Genomic DNA, 18,946 nt, shown 5'->3' on the forward strand with positions numbered 1-18,946 from the left:
TGTGCTTCAATACAAATTAACTTATTAGTAATTTGTATTATTTTATTTTTTTTGGAGACTATTACTTCTTTGATAACCGATTGATGTATTTTAGTTAAAAATCTCGAAATAACAAAATCTTGAATTTCGGAATGGTATTAGTATAGAGACAAAACGGTCTAAAAGTTTTGAAAAAAATTGTTCCAACAAGCTTGAAAATTGTATAAATAATTTATAATACGAGGACGTCTTTATCAATGTGTATAAAACATTAATATCTTTTACGTTCACAAATAAATTTAACAAATATTCTCTCCGTCCTAAAATAAGTGTCGTTTTGATTTTTTACACCTAATTTAAGGTGAAAAAAATCATACCTCTACATATTATTCTTCAAATTTTATTTTTTTGAATAAAAATTTAGCATCTATCTTTTTATTCAGAAAAAAAATTAAAAAATGATATGTAAAAGTACGATTTTCCTACACTTAAATTACATGCAGAAAGTCAAACCACAATTATTTTGAGATGGAGCGAGTCGTATCATAGTTTCAAATAATCCAATTTTCAGTAAAACGGTGATAATGCCACGTACACGTGGTACTAGAGAGGGTTTTATATAAAGTCAGACAGCTGATGACTGGTCTTGTTGGTGGAGCACCACAACAAACCCTTGTTCTCTTCCCAAAGTGAAGTGAACTCAAGTGAAAAGATTAGTAGTGTTTGTGTTTGTGTTTCTTGATGGATAGCAACTTGAGGGTTCGATTGGTTTTTGAAGATGAACACATTCTGAGCAAGTCTCAAAGATCACAAGGGTTGCAACAGAGCTGGCTTCTTGTTAAACCCAATCAGCATCCCAATTTCTCTCAGCTTTCTGACCACCTCCTTCATCTTTTTGGTCTTCATCAGTCTTGCCCACATGGCCTTGTTCTCTCTGTAACTCTCTCTCTCTCTCTCTCCCCCTCCCTCTCTCTCCCCCATATACCTCTCCCGCCCTCTCTCTTCATGTATATGTTTGTTGTATGGTATTTGTATGTATGAATGATTTGCATTGCAAATGTGATTATTTGTGAGTTGATCTTTATATATCTGAATTGGGGATGGGGATGGGTTTAAGTTTTGTCTCATATTGGTACTGATAGTTGCTAAAGTCTAGGGCTTTTGAAGAAAGGGCTCCCCATTGAATTAAAAATTGTGTTTTTTTTATATATATACTTGTTTGTTCATTGATGGGCTCACCCTTGTTTTTGATTTTTCGAAGGAATGTGTATGCTTGGTATGGTTGTGAATTAGATTTGTGGTTATTGATAGTAGAATGAGAGTAGTGTTGTTTTCTTGCAGATGGATGGCTTTGTGTTGCCTCCGTTTGAATCCACTTGTTTTTTGAAAGATAAAGAAATTATCAGGTTAGTTTTGATTTGGTTCCCACAGTACTATTTGTTTTTTCACGTCATTTGTTGATGGTAATTGAGATTTGTGTGTATCAGTGTGAAAAAGAAAGGACGCAAGTCATCTAATGTTGTCAAAGTAGCCGACAAGAATGGCTCAGCTGATGAATTAGAGATTGTGAAAGGTGTGGAACTTTTAGCTAATGAAGAATTTAATAAGGAATCAGGGGGCTACCAAAGTGATTCCGAAGATGATGAAGATGCCAATGCAGTAGAAAATACATTGGGTGGAAATGCACTTTCAAAGAAAAGAAAAGCATCTGAAGGACTTGTGGGGTCAACGTATGTGTAACAGTCTGTTTCTGACGAACCCGTAGTCCCGTGTTAATATGATTCATATGTTGGTACATGTCAGTTGTTCGTTTACCTAGCCTTCTACTCTTCTAGGGTTTATGAATTGTTTGAGTCCTTGTATTACAGGACAAAGAAACATAAAGTGGCAGTTCCTGATGGTGCCAAAAAGGATCATCGCACAAACAAGAATAAGGGCAGACATGATGATGGAGTTCTTGTGCGCAAGAGTCATCACAAGAAGGAAAAATCATCTAAAACAAAGACCAAACCAGATACAGAAAATATTTCAGAAAGTACTGAAAGTAGTAGTTCTGATGAATCTTCTAAAAGTGTTAAGAGGTAGACCCTATAATAGTGAAGCATGCACTTTATATGGCCTTCTGCGAGAAAGAAAGATATTCACGAATGCATCCATTAAGCATATAATGATCTTCAGGGGGGAATGGGTTACCAAATTGACCTGTCATCTAACTTAAGAGTCGACGTAGCCAAGCCTGTTTGTTTGTACATACATCCACACGCTTTACTGCTGTAAATCGACCAGGATTTGATTATGCATTTTCATCAAAAAAGCTTCCGCATTTACCACTATACGACATTGACTTAACTTTATCAAACTCAATATTTTTTAATCCTGTGCCCCAATGTGATCTCTGTTTCCATAGCATCTGCACTGATACTAAACCCACCCTCGTAAATGCATATCTGACAGGAATGGCTGCTACACATGTCACATGAAAAGTATATTGTTTGTTCCCGAATTGTGCTGAAACTGTATTATTATAATAAACCTGAAGTCCTGGACTTTATTTTTGGACATGCATTATTTTTATTATCTTTCAAAATGAAGGGTTTCATCGTGGGTGTCACTCTTTATTATTCTCTCACCCAAATCAATTTTTATGGTAAAATTTGTTAGAAAATTGATGCTGGTTATGCATTTTTGTCAAATTGTTTGTAGTGATCAGCTGGAAGAGAATGATAAAGAGAACAAGGACACTTCCCCTGCTCCAACTAAAAAGGTTAATATTGGATTTACTTCATTGAAAGAAGATTGCAATAGTTATCTTTTACTTTTTATTAATACCAAAGAAGTTGCTCAATGCGGTATTCGAAGCTTTTAATGCTATAGAAGGATCTGTTCAAATGTGTGTTACATAAAATGTGTGTAATTTGATTTTTTTTTTTTTTTTTTTTTTTTTAATCTTGAAGTATGATACCCCGATTCTGTTACATCTTGAGTTCCATTGTGGTGCACTGGCACTTGGCACGTGGAAATAGATGTGGACACTTAGCACTTTGTGTTAGTTGACAAAACACAAAATCTAAAATTACTTTCAACACTTTTGACACTTGAATATGTATCCACATTGGACACATCCAGCTGAGTGGGGTAGCATTGGTCTTGAATAATAAAATAAGTGGCGGCTTCCTAATTTTGAAGTGGTAATAAACCGAATAGATTTTCACGTCAACAAGAGTGATCAATGTAAAAATCAGCCCAAGTTTTTTCTTGACAGCTTCCAAGTAGAAGTGCCCGCCGTAAAAAGGCTAAGAGGCAATGGTTGCGGGCAATGGCTAAAATTGGAAAGAAGGAGGAGGTTTGCGATACTAAAAGACCAGTTGGTGATATTAGAAGACCAGTGAGTAGTTTTTTATGGACATTTCCATCCTGACCTTTTATTTTGTTCAACAAATATCTGTACATTATTATTGCAGCTAAAACAGAAGGAAAGACGACCCAGAACTGAAAAGAAAGAGGTTATTAGCCAATCAAAAGGACTTGTGAGTAGCAAAGACTCATGAACCCCTTTTTCTGAACTATTCAAGAAACTCAATTTACAATTTTGGAATGTCACTTTTGCAGCTCCATTGGAAGCAGTCACATGAAGGATACAATAAATATAAGAAAGAAGATAGTGCTCCAGTCTTGGCAAGGCCAGGGCATATCCGGTTTGATCCTCTGGATGAAGGTCCGACTCTTTCACGCTTTCAGATTTCTGTACTTTTACCTGCTTGTATCATGTCTTGAGTTATGGGGCCTACCTTGCTTGTTATTCTTCTAACGTTAGTTACGATTGTTTATTTTTTGTAATTTCAACATCCTAGTGTTCTGAAATATGTTGTCCTTGTGTTAGACTTTTGATGCTAGGTAATAAGGTCACTTGTCATTTCAAGTATTAATTATAGTGTTTGTACAGTTTGGTATAAGCCGTCTAACAGATTCGCAAGTAAATTAATGATAAATATCTATTAATATCGCTCCTATGGAAGCATGCAACTGGTGCTGCATCCTGTACTCTTTCTTTTCTATCAGTCTAATGGTGCTAAAACGATGATTCTTACTTATAAAACCATATTGTTTTGTTCTTCAGTTTCACCAGTTCAAATTTAAAAGCAATTGAATATCTAGTATTAACTTATAGTACTCTAAAGTAAGAAGTGGGAGATTAAGCTTTCTTTTGAGGGTGATGCTCAAGGAAGGGGTGAATATAACTGTGAGTAACGTGCGATACATCGTTCATCGTCAGTTTGAAAATAAAATTGGGACTTGTATAATTTATATAGAAACGATCAGATATTGAGCAAAGTATATAATTGGACAAATCATTTCTCCATACTAATACTCTCAATAAGTTTCTGATCAGCTTGATAATAATAGAATTTTTTTTATATATGCTCAATATGTATTCAATCATATTATTTTATATGTAGTTTCATCTTTTCTATAAGTAAAATTAGCTATGAATACAATATTAATTATTTTTGAATACATATTATATGGGATATCTCAGTGGCTGGTTTAACTAAAGTCTGAAAGTAAATAGGTAATATTATATTTGTTGAAAGCGCAAGTCAAGTTATAAATGAATATACTAATTGGAATAAGAGTATGATAAGAGCTCTAAAACTTTTATGAGATTCGAATCCGAGCTTCTGATCTGAGCATGACCATCTGGGAGTTCGAATCGGCTCGTTTACAGCCCTAACTTTCAATTACTTTAATATTTGTTTTTTAAATGGTGAAGTTGTAAATTTTACACACACACACACATACGAGTTGGATTCTGATATATCATTCTGTCCGATGCAGATGAAGCTGTTCCGGAGAGTCAGGTATCTATGGTATGATTCTCGTGTCTATTTCTATCTGTATTTTTTCCCTCTTGGTGTCAATGTATTATGCATTTCACAATAGACATCTTTATTGCTACATGTTCTACTAAAAGTTTACAGCATACTTGTAATCATATTTAATAGACTATTTAAGCTGTATAATGCCGTATGTAAAAGCAGATCATTGTTTATGTACTTGTATCATTACACAATAAAATCTGTAAAGGTAGAAAGGAGAAAAATGGGTTACCAGTTCGAATTGATGCTGAAGAGGCAAAAATGTATATGCGATCCAGCTTTTTCATTGAAACTAAAGAAACTGCGGGAGAGAAATATGGATGGGAGATGGGAGCTACAAGTAGGGTGGGTATTTTTAGAGTGAGAAGTGGGAGGGAATTGAATGCAATCTTGATCTAGCAGGTAAATACGATAGTGGGATATAAAAGGGTCCGGGGTAAATTATTGTTGCATGTGCATTATTCCTAGCTTGCGAGAATAGTACAGTGAAATTTAAATGGATAAAAATAAGATGGGAGCAGCAATTTTGCCATCAATTAATAAACAATACTGCATTATTTAAGCAAATTAATATACAGTATGATATTTCATTAACTTTTCCTGAACCAGAAAGGATGGTTTCCCCCCTACTGACAATAGTTAAGAATCAGTCTTATTACTTTCATTGTTTTATTGGAGTGCTATCTTTTCCATCATGGCTTGGTGTTAAATTTCCATAAATAAATTATCTCGTGGTTGTTTTCCAGGAAAATTTTCAGTGGAATGGAATCACTAGTAAGAAGCAAGGGCAAAAATGGGGTATTGAGAAGATTTCATCTACTCAAAGAAATGATCATACTAACAACGACGGAGATCATTCTGATACTCACAATATCGTAAAAGATATTGTTATTAGCTCTACCATTGAATTTAACGAACTTCCTCCACTTCCTGGAAACATGCCGAAGGTCTCTGTCCCTCTTTTTTTCTTTTGTGGTATATATTTATGTATAGTTTACTGCTAAGAGAAGTGAAGAAGAACATCAACTTTGCTTTCAGTCTATAACTTTGCTGTCCATACACTTCATGACACCAGATGATGAACATATAAAGTTTTATAACGCTATATCGCATATCCTGTACATGGAATTTGCAGGAAGGTCACGTGATTGCATATCGGCTGCTCGAATTATCATCATCATGGACTCCCGAGCCTTCTGAGTTCCGAGTATGTTCTTATAAATATTTTAATGACTATATTTCTCATTATCAGGACTATGAATGCTTAATGCTTTTAATTCCTAATGACTTAGGTTGGAAGAGTATTATGGTACAAACCTGAATCCAAATCAATCATGCTAGCCCCTGTTCCAGAATATCCGGTTGTTCTTGAGAAGTTAGACGGGGATGAGCCTGCATCACAGCAAGATATACCTCTTTACAAGGAGGATGGATCGTTGGAGGTCTTACTCAACTGTTTAACATAATTTTTTTTTCTAATTATAACCCTCTAACTTTAATTATCAGTGTTTGATTTGGTTTGCATTTCTACTAGTCACTGACTAGCTTCCAGCAGAATCCAGAAACCAGTTAGTTTCTCTGGGAAACACTTACATTTGTTTTCCACGTGCAGATAGATTTTAGATCACTTATTGATGTTCGTATAGTCAAGATAGATGAAACAAATTCCGGAAAAGATGCAACTGTCAAAGTTGGTGGAGGTCCTGTAGGCAATGAGAATGCTACATCGAGCTTGTCTGAAGATAAACAAAAGCAGATACCAGACAAAGGTATAACCTACTGTTTATTCAGTTGTATCAGGACTTGATATTGGTTCACGAGTTGCAACTATGTAATGTATATATAAATAAGATGGATAATCTTCTTGAAGGTGATGGAGAGGTAAATTTGTGGGATCACTTTACCGAGGATTCAAATACCAAGAAGATAGAGTTGTCCGAGGACAACGGTTGGAGTACTTGGACTGAGGGCGCATCGAGGAAGAATGCCCCATCGTATAGAGCATGGAGAGGCAGTGCACTTGGTCCGACAATGTCTCGTCTTCGATCAAAACAAGGCAAATGAAGAACTGACATGTATGCATGCTAAATGGAGTCATAGTCGCTTCTTCCCCTACCAGTTTGAAACTTTCAGTACATTTTCTTTTTTTTATCTAGAAGAAATGCGAGATGTTGTACTCTTTAACTGTTTCTTGTGTGCTCAACTATGCTTAATTATATCCTCCTGTTCTAAGCTCTGGTTCTTATCTAATAATATATCATTATGCATGTTCTCTATATTTGGCTGTAGTATAATACACCCAAGGACTTGTTGCTTGAACCATGTCCTTATTGAATTGTTTGTCCCGAAGCCCCCTTGGAGCCAAGTGGTCTAAAGAATCTCTGACGTTTGATTACTGAGTCCAGTTAACGAGAATCGGAACTTCAGACCCATTTGTTAGAGTTTGGATTAATAATTTTGTGACATGAAATGAAAATTCTTTATCATTTCCGAACCAATAGATGTCATTCAGTTTGATTGTTGTTAGCTGCTTTAAATATCGAAGACACAAAAATGTGAACACACGGAAACTAAAATGGCAAAATTTCCCAACACATTCTGCAAAATATTTCTTCTGCAGATGCTTCACAGTAACTTAGTTCCTGTACATAATACATGCTCCCAAATCAGAAGAGAAACTAGCATTCGTATCTTATTGCTACAAAGCAACTTGGTGCCTGTACATAATATTTCCTGAACTTCAGCATCAGATTCTTTAATTACATCACACACAAGCAGAACAAACAACTTTTAACTGCTTGGGATGCACTTGCGTTTTACAGAGTAAATTACAGAGGGTTCTTTAACATAGCAAAACGGGATTTAGGTGGTTGAGGTTCAAATGATTTGGCGCCTTCCATAGAGTCAGTTGTTAGATAGCTCTTTTGCCTTGTGAAACGAAGACAAGTTAAGATGCTTAAGGAGTTGTTCAGGCTCCTCACCTTCTTTGACTATCTGTACATTAGATGACGACGCAACATCAAATTACTGAAACCCATATTTTGGGGGTAGGATAGGGTCCGATTATACAAGACATTGTACTAGCTCCATAACATGCCAGACAATTTATAGTTAAGACAATAACTTGAAGGTTCAAAAAATTACCTGAACTATGGAGTGTGCCGACAAGTTCTTGTTAGTAATGAAGTTGCGACCAACAGCTTCCCATTGGATGTGGTCGTCCTCACACACACCATCACAGTCCATCCTTTGAAGTTTTTCAGTAGATGACACATCCTGCCCAATCCAGATATAGAGAACATCTCGTGTATTTAAACTGAATCCCATATCTGGCGCACAGATAAAATAAACTGACTCAGAATTAGGCTCAAAGGATTCCCTCTGAACTTCATTCATGCCAGGCCACTGATAAAGAACTGAGCTTGTTGTTTCTGCAATATCATCAACCATATCACCTGATGGAGTATGGAAGAGGCCACTCTCGCCTTCATCATGCCTCACATTCTGAAATACATCAGCGACTGTAATATCAACGTCTGTCATTGGTTCTTCTGTATCAACATAACCCTTTTGTTCAAGATGGATACACTCAGCAGCACTCGTCAATTCATTTTCAGAACTAGATAAAGAAAATGACCATGACCTTGGCAGATTTGCCTGTGCTTGTGGCATCTTATCATCTGAAGGTAACATCATTCGAGGGGGAGGGTAAGTTCCTCTTCGCTCTGCGATCGATGGGGATGTTCCCTTACATGGCAAGTAAGTACTTTTGAAAGCATAACTTGAAGAAAAGGCATTCTCTTCCAATGAATATTTCTTAGCCTCACATAAATCTGTAGAACCCAATCCAGAAGGCGAAGGCTGAGCTGATGGATACGACAAGTCGGACCAGTTGGATGATGAAGGCGAGAAGGTAAATGGACTAGAATAGTCAGAGGTTGAAGGTGAGGGTGAAGGGGAGAAAGCGCTAAACTTTGAACTGTTAACAGGAAAAGAAGAAATGTGTCGGGGTGATGGTGAATATAAAGGACCAGGAATGGTAGTAGAAGTCTCAGTATGGTTATCACTAATCTGATTTAGGCTTCTGGTTGCAAAAGAAGAAAGTGAAGACTCAACTTCTACACCTGTATCCATAGCCATATCTGATGTATCACTAGATTCAGTTGTATCAGAGCTCAACTTGGATGAAGCTATAAATTCTTTCATGATACCATTTGCAAACTTCCGCCTTAATCTGCCCCATCCATTCTCTCTAGCAGGAAGACTGGTCTCTGCTCCAGCTCTAAATAACGCAGATGGTGGAACAACACCACCAGAGAATGCTTGATGAAAGATTTCAAAATCTAAATCATAGTCATTAACCTTTCTTTGACCAACAACTCGATGAATCAGAGAAGATCCCTTATCACTTCCAGAAGATGGTCTATCCTCCTGTGTATCTGCCCCATTCTGAAGAGCACTCCAGAATTCAGATGATTCTTCACCTTCTCTAATAATTGAAATGAAACCCTGCGCCTTTTCATATCGAATAACCTGCAAGGCAGCTGTCCTGGCATTGTCTGACATAACTGAAACACAATCCTGTCCAATCCAGAGATATATAACAGAAGGAACGTGAACAATAAACGCTCCCCGAGAATCAAGTGCATCAGCATGAGGGTGACTTAACAATTTTGGTACAAGATGCAGAGGATCATACGGGGAATGAGGTGCCATCCTATACATCCTTAGCATTGAATTTGGGCTTGCAGGCACAGCATGCACCCTCTTCTGACATTGCAAAAGCTGGCAAGCAAACCCCATATTTGGATTAGCCACCCCCCTTGCTGCCTTGACAAATTGAAATGCATCCTCAAAGCTCTGCCCTTTCCTCCACATGAGGTATGCAATAACTAAAGAGGTAGATCTAGAGACACCCTGACAACAATGGACAAGAACTCGTCCACCTTGTTCTCGAACATCTTCAAAGTAATCAAACACATCATACAAAATACTAGTAATATCCTCTGTGGGGCTGTCCCTCAACCAAAGTGTCTTGTACACCAAATCACTTTTAAAATACTCTGGACAAACAAATCCAACACAATTTAGCACATGAGTAATACCATTCTGGCGAAGTATTTCCCGATTCTTTGCAACCGCATCACTTCCTAAATACACATGGTCAGCAATTCTCGAGCAATCTTTCTCAAAAAAAGCAATCTTATCTCTCCTAAACTCAAATTCTCTAGGCGATTGCTCTGAGTTGTTCCAAGCTACCTTGCCTCCAACCCTCACACCAGGGGTAGTAGGATTAGGCCAAACACCAAGATCATCCGATCCAGCCCTAGGCCACTCCTCAGCCTTTGGTCTCGAAATGGCCAAAGGCTGAAGAGGAGGCAAACAAGCACGCACCTTATTGTTCAACTGCGGTCTAGGAAGAGGGTTCGTGGGTGATCGATCAGACCACGAAGCTGACCGTGAATACGTTTTCCGACTACCACAAGATGGTCTATCATTTTCTTCCACCCTTAACATCTTCAAACCCAAATTTCTTTAAAACCCAAAAAACCAAAACCAATCAAACCCCTTTAAAGATCATTCCAAGAAAGTTCAGATAGGGTATCAATCATCAACTTGTGGTCAATCTTTATTTTGAGTCTACTTTCTACTCATTCACCTAAAACCCTTGACCAAACTCTATGTCTTAATCAACCAACTTGTAAAAATCACACCTTTAATTGAATACTAGTATACTACAATAAAAACAAAAACAAAAAATGACCCAGTAAAAAGCTATAAACATAGCAATCAGGGGACTAAACATTCAACAAAAGTGTACAAATTTATAAGAAAAAAGTGGGCATTAGAATAAGACAATAAAGAGGATTAGTACAGACACAAATACATACATATGTACATATAAAACATGTCAAGATAAAGACTCACAAGTTACAAGTTGTTGAGTTGATCAGGTACAACTTGAGAAGACAAGTTAAAAGACTTTAAATTTATGTTGGACTGAAGAATAAGAAAGGAAACTAGGAAAGTGAGTGGAATCATTCAAACTTTCAAAGCTTGTGTTTGTGTACATATGTTTTGTATGTATGTTAAGATTAGACACAAAGTCTAGAGTCAAATGTTAGTTGGTGTGTAATGAAATATCTGCGGTTTAGCTTGTCTGAGGATTATTTTTGGAGTAAAAATTAAAATTGATATTCTTATATATATCTTTTTTTTGAGCAATGATGATTGTTATAATTAAAATAATATTAAATGCAAAATCTGGCAACAGCCCGGGCCTGACTGCCTTTTAATTGAGATATTTATTGTTTACAAATATAACCGTACAAATATAGGAGCTGAGATAATCAGTTGAACTGTCGATTTATTATTCGGTGATTTGTAGATTTTTTTTTGGATTTTTAGTCTTATCGAAGTATGATTGATAAATCAGTAAAATATTTTTGAAAGGATTGAATTTTTTTAACAAAAAGGAAATTTTTAGATCAATAATTCTTAAAAACAATCTTATGCTTGATATTGTTTTAACTATTCAATGACAGATGCAGAAATATACTAAATTATAATATAATATATAAAATATATATTACAACAAAATACATGAATATTCGACCTTGTTCAATCCAGATATAGATATTACACTACAGACATGTACATGTGCATTATTATTATTTTCGTATCAACTAAAAAACAAAAGAATAAGATCTTGGCTTAAGACTCAGATCAAATGCAAAAAATACTATATATGTGAAGTTGATTGAAGTGGTGATGGCTCTATGTAAAACATTGAGCAGCTAGCAAATATTATTGGAAGCCTGCATGCAAATATTCTCTATTTTAAAGCTGGTCTGAAGCAAGGTCTGCACCGTCTGGAGATGGTGCATCTGCACTTGATGAGGGGCCTAGAGCCTCTGGCTCTGGCCATGAGCCGGTGGAATCAGACATTTCTTGGATGGATGGTTGGTCTGATCCACCTGATGGGCCTGGGGATGGTGCAGAAGCACCTGAGGGGCCTGTGGATGGCGCCTCTGCACCCACGGGGCCTGGGGATGGTGCAGAAGCACCCGAGGGGCCTGGAGATGGCGCGCCTGCACTAGATGGGCCTGGGGATGGGCCTGGGGATGGTGCATTTGCACCACCACCGGTGAGATCCACAACTGTTCCAGCAATCTTGCGAGATTCTTTCTTCCCTGCAGAGGCCACGGAAGCTATTTCCATTGCCAAGACCACAACAAGGGTGGCAAAAATGACAAATTGACGCGCCATTTCTTTATTAATTTTTTTCCTGATTAGTCCTTTTTATTGATGATCATGAGATGAGGTGAGTTCACAGAGTGGATTTTATAAGGACAGGAATGAAGGGTGCAGAATGAAATGACTTGTGTTGCGCAAGTTTTGCATGACTTTCAGGCCATCCATGATTTCAGGACAATGCTATTTCTGTCTGACATTGTTCTTATTGGTTTCTATTGTTTCCCTCTCCACCCCTAATCGTAGAAAACACAGAAAATCTGTCAGTGTGTCGTAAAATTCAGAGAACAAGATCAAGATTCAGAGGAACATGTCACTAACAATTAACTTTTGTGATGCAAAATTTGTAACAATAATAATTTTGAGTATACTTCCACAAGGGGTTCAGAAAGTTCCTTCTCATTGGAACTTTCTTCTTGGCTTTCTAGGCCTGTTTCGACTAAATCTATAGGTTTCTTGGTTATCAAGCTGTTCAAGATGATATGAAAGCTCCTCCTCCTTACCCCTGATTCTTGAAGTCCTTGAATCAATTAGTCCCAGTGAATTCTCAGCTGCATCTCTTGCGGCTATGGCAGCATCTGCTATTTGGTCTTTCAACTCTAGTATTTTCGCGGAATCTGACACAGCTTTCTTTGCCTCTTCAAGTTCCCAGTAATGAGTCAATAGGATCATGTCCAACTTTATTATGTTAAACATTACATGTAGGTTTTGTGACATTTGAGGTCTTTTCTCGACATAATTCCAATCATTGTGACGAATGCAGAAATAAATATTACAACCAATATTGTGATTTACAAAATACATGAATATCCGGCAAAAATAAATATTACAAGTGATTTACAAAATACATGAATATCCGGAAAAAATAAATATTACAAGTGATTTACAGAAAACATGAATATCCAGCCTTAACGGATGCAGAAATAGATATTATCCTAAACACATGTACATGTACTTCATTTTTATTTTCGTATCTACTAAAAAAATTAAAGAAAAAGATCTTGGCTTAAGACTGAGATCAAATGAAAAAAATATTATATAGATGAAGCTGATTTAAGTGGTGATGGCTATATGTAAAACATTGAGCAGATAGCAGTTAGGCCATGCATTCTCTATTTTGGAGGCTGGGCTGGAGCAAGGCCTGGTGATGATGCATCTGCACTTGAGGGACCGAGAGCGCCTAAAATTGTACTTGAGGGACCGAGAGCACCTAAAGTGTCTGAAGCTTGGGTGGTTGATGGTGCATCTGCACTTGAGGGACCTTGAGGCTCTGGCAATGAACCGGTGGAATCAGACATTACTTTGGTGGCTGCTTGGTCTCCACCTGATGGTATTGAACTGGATGGATGTGATTTTGAGTGTGAACCTGAATGTTTCGGATGTTTTGAATGTTTTGAATGACCTGGATGGTCTGCATGATCTGTAATGCCTGGCTCTGTTGAAGGTTCTGACTCTGGTTTGCCTGCCTCTTTTGAAGGTTCTGTAACTGATGTGCCCAAGACCTGTGTAGAAGGCTCTGAATCTGGGGATGGTGCTTCTGCAGCTGAAGGGCCTAGGGATGGTGCCTCTGCAGCTGAAGGGCCTGGGGATGGTGCACTTGCACCACCAGTACCGGTGAAAAACTCAGCTGCTCCTGTTGCAAACTTGCGATATTCAATTTTTGTGGCAGAGGCAGTGGAAGCCATTCCCACTGCCAAGACCACAACAAGAGTGGCAAAAATGACATATTGACGCGCCATTTCTTTGCATTAATTTATTTCTGATTAGTCCTTTTTATTGATGATCATGAGATAAAGTGAGTGCACAGAGTGGATTTTATAAGGACAGGAATGTAGGATGCAAAATGAAATGACTTGTGGTGCGCAAGTTTTGCATATTTTCAGGCCTTCCATAATTTCAGGACAATGCTATTTCTGTCTGACATTGTTTCCTTCTCCACCCCTAATCGTAGAAAACAAAGAGAAATTTGTCAGTGTGTCGTAAAAATCAGATAACAAGATCAAGATTTAGAGTAACATGTCACTACTGATTAATATTGTGATGCAAAATTTGTAACAACAGTAATTTTGAGTATACTTCCTTAAGGGGTTCAGAAAGTTCCTTTTCATTGAACTTTCTTCTTGGCTATCTAGGCCTGTTTCGGCTAAATCTATAGCTTTCTTTCCCGGTGATGAGTCGATAGTCATGTCCAACCTGCAATGTAGTAGCAGAAATGTACTAAATAAAACTAATGTAGGTTCATGGTGAAAGCCATTAATGTAGAGTCAAGATTTTTGTTTCATGGTAGTTCCATTTATGATCAGACAATCAGTTCAGAACAGAAAAAGAAAAGGAAAATGCTTAATGAAAGCCATTTTACTTCAGACTTAAGAGTGTGATGAAGTATCTCTGCAATTTTGTTATTCTTGAAAGCATATAAATATGACTAGCTAAAAAATGCTTGTCATATGCTGTGATGATATTTCACACGCCCCCTCACTCGAAATTCCGTCTTAAATGAAAGAACTAACCTGGGATTGAAGAGTGGACCTCCAGAAGCTCTTCAGAATAATCTGAGTGTTCCAGAAAAGACTGCATCTGAGTAGATTCGTGCGATAGAATTGCAAATAGTTTATTTTCTGCAATATCAAGAAAAAAGTAGCTTTTGGTGAATGTGCGACTCCATAGAGTTAAACAGTCATTTTCGCTATCCCAATCATCAAAACTTGTATCACTCGCCAAGGCTTCCCATTGATATAACTCATCAACCGGATTTAAGTGAGTGTCCAAGATTCCAACCATTTCAAGATATATTTTCTGCCAAATTTGGTGTTTCACATATGGAGTACCATGAAAACCAAATTTCATATGCTAGTCTGTATATGTTAGAATAACAATATGATTCTGGTAAGTTCTCCTCCCAAACTTTGAGGTTTTGTGAGAACTGGTCACTTATCATGGTATCAGTGCTCAGACTAAGGGGAGACTCGGGCTCGACTGAATAACAATATGATCTTGGTAAGCTTTGATCCTTTAGGATTACTCGAGAAGTATTCAATTGTGAAGTTTGCGATGACAAGAACACAAACAAATGATCGTTTACATTGTTTTTGTATTATAACCTTGAAACTGACAGACCATAATCCTCATTGACAATGTCGAATTATAGGTATTATGGATCTGAAAGTCATGTAAAAACATGTACATTACATTATTTTGTTATTGTATCTATGAACAAAATAGAAAAATATCTGTCTTATGAGTACATTGCAAAAATATTATCTATGATCTTGATTGGAGTGGTGATGGCTATATGCAGAACATGTACCAGCTGAGAAAATAATCTGGAAGCTGTGCATGCATTCTCTATTTTAAAGGATGGTCGTTTTAGACGGACACTGGTGCTTCTGCACCTAGACCTGCACTTCCTGCACCTAGACCTGAACCTAGACCTGCACCCAGAGATGCACTCCCTCCACCTGGAGATGCACTTCCTGCACCTGGAGACGTAATTCCTGCACCTGCAGGTGTGGTTCCTGCATCTGCAGGCGTGGTTCCTGCATCTGCAGGCGCGGTTCCTGTACCTAGAGGTTCTGGCCATGCACCGGTGGTATCAGACATTTCACCTGAAGCTGGTGGTAGGTCTGAACCTGCTGAGCTTGAACTTGGATCTGCTGAGCCTCCTGCACCTGATAAGCCTGCTGCCCCTGATGAGGCTGCGCCTGATGAGCCTGCACCTGATAAGCCTGCTGCACCTGATGAGCCTGCACCTGATGAGCCTGCTGCACCTGATGAGCCTGCTGCACCTGCTGAGCCTGCTGCCCCTGTTGAGCCTGCCCCTGATGAGGCTGCGCCTGATGAGCCTGAACCTAATCCGCTTGAAGGTGCAGCTGCACCAAATGAACTTAATGAGTCTGCAGCTGGTGCTTCTGCACCTCCTGCGCTGAAAAAATCAAGATCTCCTACTAACTTGCGAGTAGGTTTTGATACGGCAGTGGCAGAAGAAGCCATTCCGACAATCAACACAATAAGAAGAGTGGCAATAATGACATGTTGACGCGCCATTTCTTGGCATTAATTTATATACGATAACAGTCTTTTTTATTGATAACAATGAGATGAAATGAATATACAGATTGAATTTATAAAAAGAGAGGAATGTAGGCTGAAAAACAATCACTTGTGGACCGCAAATTTTGCCAATGAAAGGTGATTAGAGTGTATGTAAGGCCATGCTTAATTTTAGGACAATGCTATTGTATCTAACAATCTATCATCAATGGCTTTTATTGTTTCCCTCTCCACCACTAATTGTAGAAAAAAATAAAAAAAAATGTCAGTGTTTCGCAAAAATAATTCACTCGACGCAAAATATATGCAGTTTATTCTATAACAAGATCAAGAGGTGAAACATGTATGATTTATAACAATAATAACTTTTGAGTATATTTACATAAGGGGTTCAGAAAGTTCCATCTCATTGGAAGTTTCTTCTTGTCTATCAGGTCGATGAACGCCTATATACTTCAACCCGAGCCATTGCAATGGCCAACAAACATATCTAGGCCTGTTTCGACTAAATCTATAGGTTTCTTGGTTATCAAGCTGTTCAAGATGATATGAAAGCTCCTCAACCTTACCTCTGATTCTCGAAGTCCTTGAATCAGCTAGCCTCAATGAATTCTCAGCTGCATCTCTTGCGGCTATGGCAGCATCTGCTATCTGGTCTTTCAACTCAAGTTTCTTCTCGGACTCTGCCACAGCTTTCTTTGCCTCTTCAAGCTCCCGGTGAAGAGTTGATAGCTGCAGGAGTGGTAGATGAGAATACTCATGTGGTTGCCTTCTTAGGAATGTCATATAAATCCATCAAAATGAAATTCTTGAACAACTGTTGATACCTGAGCAACAAAATCTTCTTCAACAGCTTTACCAGCATCAGCTTCTTGTTCTGCAGCTACCTTCCATCTTGTAATTTCTTCTTCAGCTGCAGCAATATCCATCATAAGCCCTTCAACCTAGGATATCAAACGTGCAATGAGATGTCACATTTTCACATCATCAACATCAAAGATAAAAGGTTGCACAGATCAACATTTATAATTGAGGATCATATGCAATTTACATTTTCATTCGCTGCTCTTTCTTTCTCTTCAATTTCTTTGATGTTTTGTTTGCAATGATGAGCTCCACGGCCTGAGATTCTACCTGCTGCGTGAGTAAGCACTTCTCTTCCCTGAATGCGGAATGCAGTGATGTCAAGTGCTGAACACACTGAAGTCAGGTAGATAAGACTAACTTAAGTAATGTTTTCATGCCTCAGTGTCTTACTTCTATAGTTTAATCATACCTTAGTTTGTCAACAATATGCTTCAGCTCGATCATCTCCAGCTCCAATTGCTTACTGATCTTCTCCAGTGAATAAGCCTGCATTGAGCAAATCAGACCGCAGCCCTTAAATCCATGTTCTCTTATCATCACTACCTACAAGTTCACAAGACAAGATAATACCATTTGAGAGACGGTCTTATCCATGATAAGTGGCGCCCCAACGCCTTCAAGAGCAACATTCCCTGACAAACTTTCTTCAGACTTGGAAAGTTCATTAGTTTTACATACTAAATCTGGCGCCATTCTTGATAAAGCACTTCCTAGCAGCCCTCCAATATGATCTCTCTCCTTGAGTAACAGGGACATTGCATCATTCAATCTTTTTACTTCAAGATTCCTCTCATCTGCTAAGTCCCTCATACTCTTAACTGCAGTTTTACTTAACTCATATATCAGTTCAATTCCTCGTAAGCAAGCACAGATATTCCCCTCCATATCTGTCTCTCGCGTGAGAAATAATGATGTTACCAACTCATCACCACCTGCTATCTTGATAACTTCGTTTAGCTGGTCATAAATTTTTGGCAAATAGCGCGACTGATGCACCATTAACGACCTTTGCTCCCTGAACTCATCAACCACCTTTCTCAAATCCGCGACTTCACTATCAGCTAAAGTTTGTCTCTCCACCACATCTCTTTCCAGTTCAGATATTCTCTTATCCTTCCGCGCCACGTGATTTTCCATCTTCTCAACATAAGAATTCTTCTCCGCCAACTCTCTGCTTAACCCTCCCAATGTTGCCTCGAGCTGTGAAAACTCAATAGCAATCTCGTAAGACCTCTGCTCCATTTGTTCACGAGCCTCAAGCGCGGACCTTGAACTCAAATCAATCCGTCTTAAAAGCTCTTCAACAATTTCATTCGTTCGCTTAATAACTCCATAAGCAACAGCCTGCAATCCGGTGTATTTCTGAGACCTAGGCAATCCAGTAGCGGCGAAGCTACTAAAATTGATAATTTTTCCTGAAATCTTATCGATTCCAATCACTAACATCTGTGCAGCAGTTTCAATCTCTGATCTCAGACAATCCTTAGCTCTAATCGCCTCATCTCTTACCTTCTTCGCTTCAAATAACTCAGCAGATAACTCCTCAATAGCTTTCAATGCTTCCTTCTTCTCTCTCAAGGCTTCATCTCTTTCTGATTTCAATGTCTCAGCTACTTCCCGCGCTTCAAGTTCTAGAAAGTTTGCCATGGGAGCATTTTCCGGCAACTCTCTCCCCACACCAGCCAGTGCCGGAACTTCGTCATCGACATCACTCAGTCCATCCACATTGTCTTCATCACCAAAGTTTGCCATTGAAAGTGCAAAGCAAGTTACTACATCCGTAATAGATCAATCAAACATACCTTCATTACATGATAAGAATGGCTTGATTTATACAAGGATCAAAGTAATCACAAATCATGAGTGACACAAACGTTAAAAACTGAATTTTTAAATTTGAAAACATAGTGGCCATCGTT

The 18,946-nt window shown here is 38.1% G+C and overlaps 5 protein-coding genes across 5 annotated transcripts; 2 read left to right on the forward strand and 3 right to left on the reverse strand.

Moving 5' to 3' along the window:
• The first annotated feature begins 627 nt into the window (after positions 1-627).
• LOC108197057 (coilin) lies at positions 628-7,088 on the forward strand. The gene is made up of 14 exons (XM_017364536.2): positions 628-915; positions 1,321-1,385; positions 1,467-1,709; positions 1,848-2,060; positions 2,683-2,743; positions 3,242-3,364; positions 3,441-3,506; positions 3,589-3,694; positions 4,816-4,847; positions 5,603-5,803; positions 5,992-6,063; positions 6,149-6,298; positions 6,469-6,625; positions 6,727-7,088. The coding sequence occupies exons 1-14, from the start codon at positions 721-723 to the stop codon at positions 6,918-6,920; spliced, it is 1,878 nt and encodes a 625-aa protein (XP_017220025.1). The 5' UTR covers positions 628-720; the 3' UTR covers positions 6,921-7,088.
• Positions 7,089-7,525: 437 nt separating this feature from the next.
• LOC108199787 (protein-tyrosine-phosphatase MKP1) lies at positions 7,526-10,911 on the reverse strand. Its single transcript, XM_017367760.2, has 2 exons — positions 8,001-10,911; positions 7,526-7,850 (listed from the first exon to the last, which is right to left on the reverse strand). Exons 1-2 carry the CDS (start codon positions 10,371-10,373, stop codon positions 7,761-7,763), a joined length of 2,463 nt encoding a protein of 820 aa, XP_017223249.1. The 5' UTR covers positions 10,374-10,911; the 3' UTR covers positions 7,526-7,760.
• Positions 10,912-11,696: 785 nt separating this feature from the next.
• Positions 11,697-12,125, reverse strand: LOC108198597 (uncharacterized). The gene has a single exon (XM_017366347.1). The coding sequence runs from the start codon at positions 12,123-12,125 to the stop codon at positions 11,697-11,699; it is 429 nt and encodes a 142-aa protein (XP_017221836.1).
• Positions 12,126-14,987: 2,862 nt separating this feature from the next.
• LOC108198598 (vegetative cell wall protein gp1-like) lies at positions 14,988-16,146 on the forward strand. The gene is made up of 2 exons (XM_017366348.1): positions 14,988-14,996; positions 15,481-16,146. Exons 1-2 carry the CDS (start codon positions 14,988-14,990, stop codon positions 16,144-16,146), a joined length of 675 nt encoding a protein of 224 aa, XP_017221837.1.
• Positions 16,147-16,495: 349 nt separating this feature from the next.
• LOC108199256 (uncharacterized) lies at positions 16,496-18,779 on the reverse strand. Its single transcript, XM_064083419.1, has 5 exons — positions 17,598-18,779; positions 17,437-17,513; positions 17,212-17,322; positions 16,988-17,104; positions 16,496-16,892 (listed from the first exon to the last, which is right to left on the reverse strand). Exons 1-4 carry the CDS (start codon positions 18,777-18,779, stop codon positions 17,089-17,091), a joined length of 1,386 nt encoding a protein of 461 aa, XP_063939489.1. The 3' UTR covers positions 16,496-16,892; positions 16,988-17,088.
• Positions 18,780-18,946: the final 167 nt, after the last annotated feature.

Source organism: Daucus carota, chromosome 8 (assembly GCF_001625215.2).
Source record: "Daucus carota subsp. sativus chromosome 8, DH1 v3.0, whole genome shotgun sequence".
Lineage (NCBI taxonomy): Eukaryota > Viridiplantae > Streptophyta > Magnoliopsida > Apiales > Apiaceae > Daucus > Daucus carota.

Bases quoted from the DNA above. Each gene is read 5' to 3' on its own strand.
- LOC108197057 (XM_017364536.2), top strand. From the start codon at position 721: ATGGATAGCAACTTGAGGGTTCGATTGGTTTTTGAAGATGAACACATT. The intron at 2,061-2,682 runs GTAGACCCTATA...AATTGTTTGTAG, and splicing joins TCTTCTAAAAGTGTTAAGAG to TGATCAGCTGGAAGAGAATG. The intron at 4,848-5,602 runs GTATGATTCTCG...GTTGTTTTCCAG, and splicing joins CGGAGAGTCAGGTATCTATG to GAAAATTTTCAGTGGAATGG.
- LOC108199256 (XM_064083419.1), bottom strand. From the start codon at position 18,779: ATGGCAAACTTTGGTGATGAAGACAATGTGGATGGACTGAGTGATGTC. The intron at 17,514-17,597 runs GTATTATCTTGT...TGCTCAATGCAG, and splicing joins ATAAGACCGTCTCTCAAATG to GCTTATTCACTGGAGAAGAT. The intron at 17,323-17,436 runs GTATGATTAAAC...TTCCGCATTCAG, and splicing joins CATATTGTTGACAAACTAAG to GGAAGAGAAGTGCTTACTCA.
- LOC108198597 (XM_017366347.1), bottom strand. From the start codon at position 12,125: ATGGCGCGTCAATTTGTCATTTTTGCCACCCTTGTTGTGGTCTTGGCA.
- LOC108199787 (XM_017367760.2), bottom strand. From the start codon at position 10,373: ATGTTAAGGGTGGAAGAAAATGATAGACCATCTTGTGGTAGTCGGAAA. The intron at 7,851-8,000 runs GTAATTTTTTGA...TCTAATGTACAG, and splicing joins CGGCACACTCCATAGTTCAG to ATAGTCAAAGAAGGTGAGGA.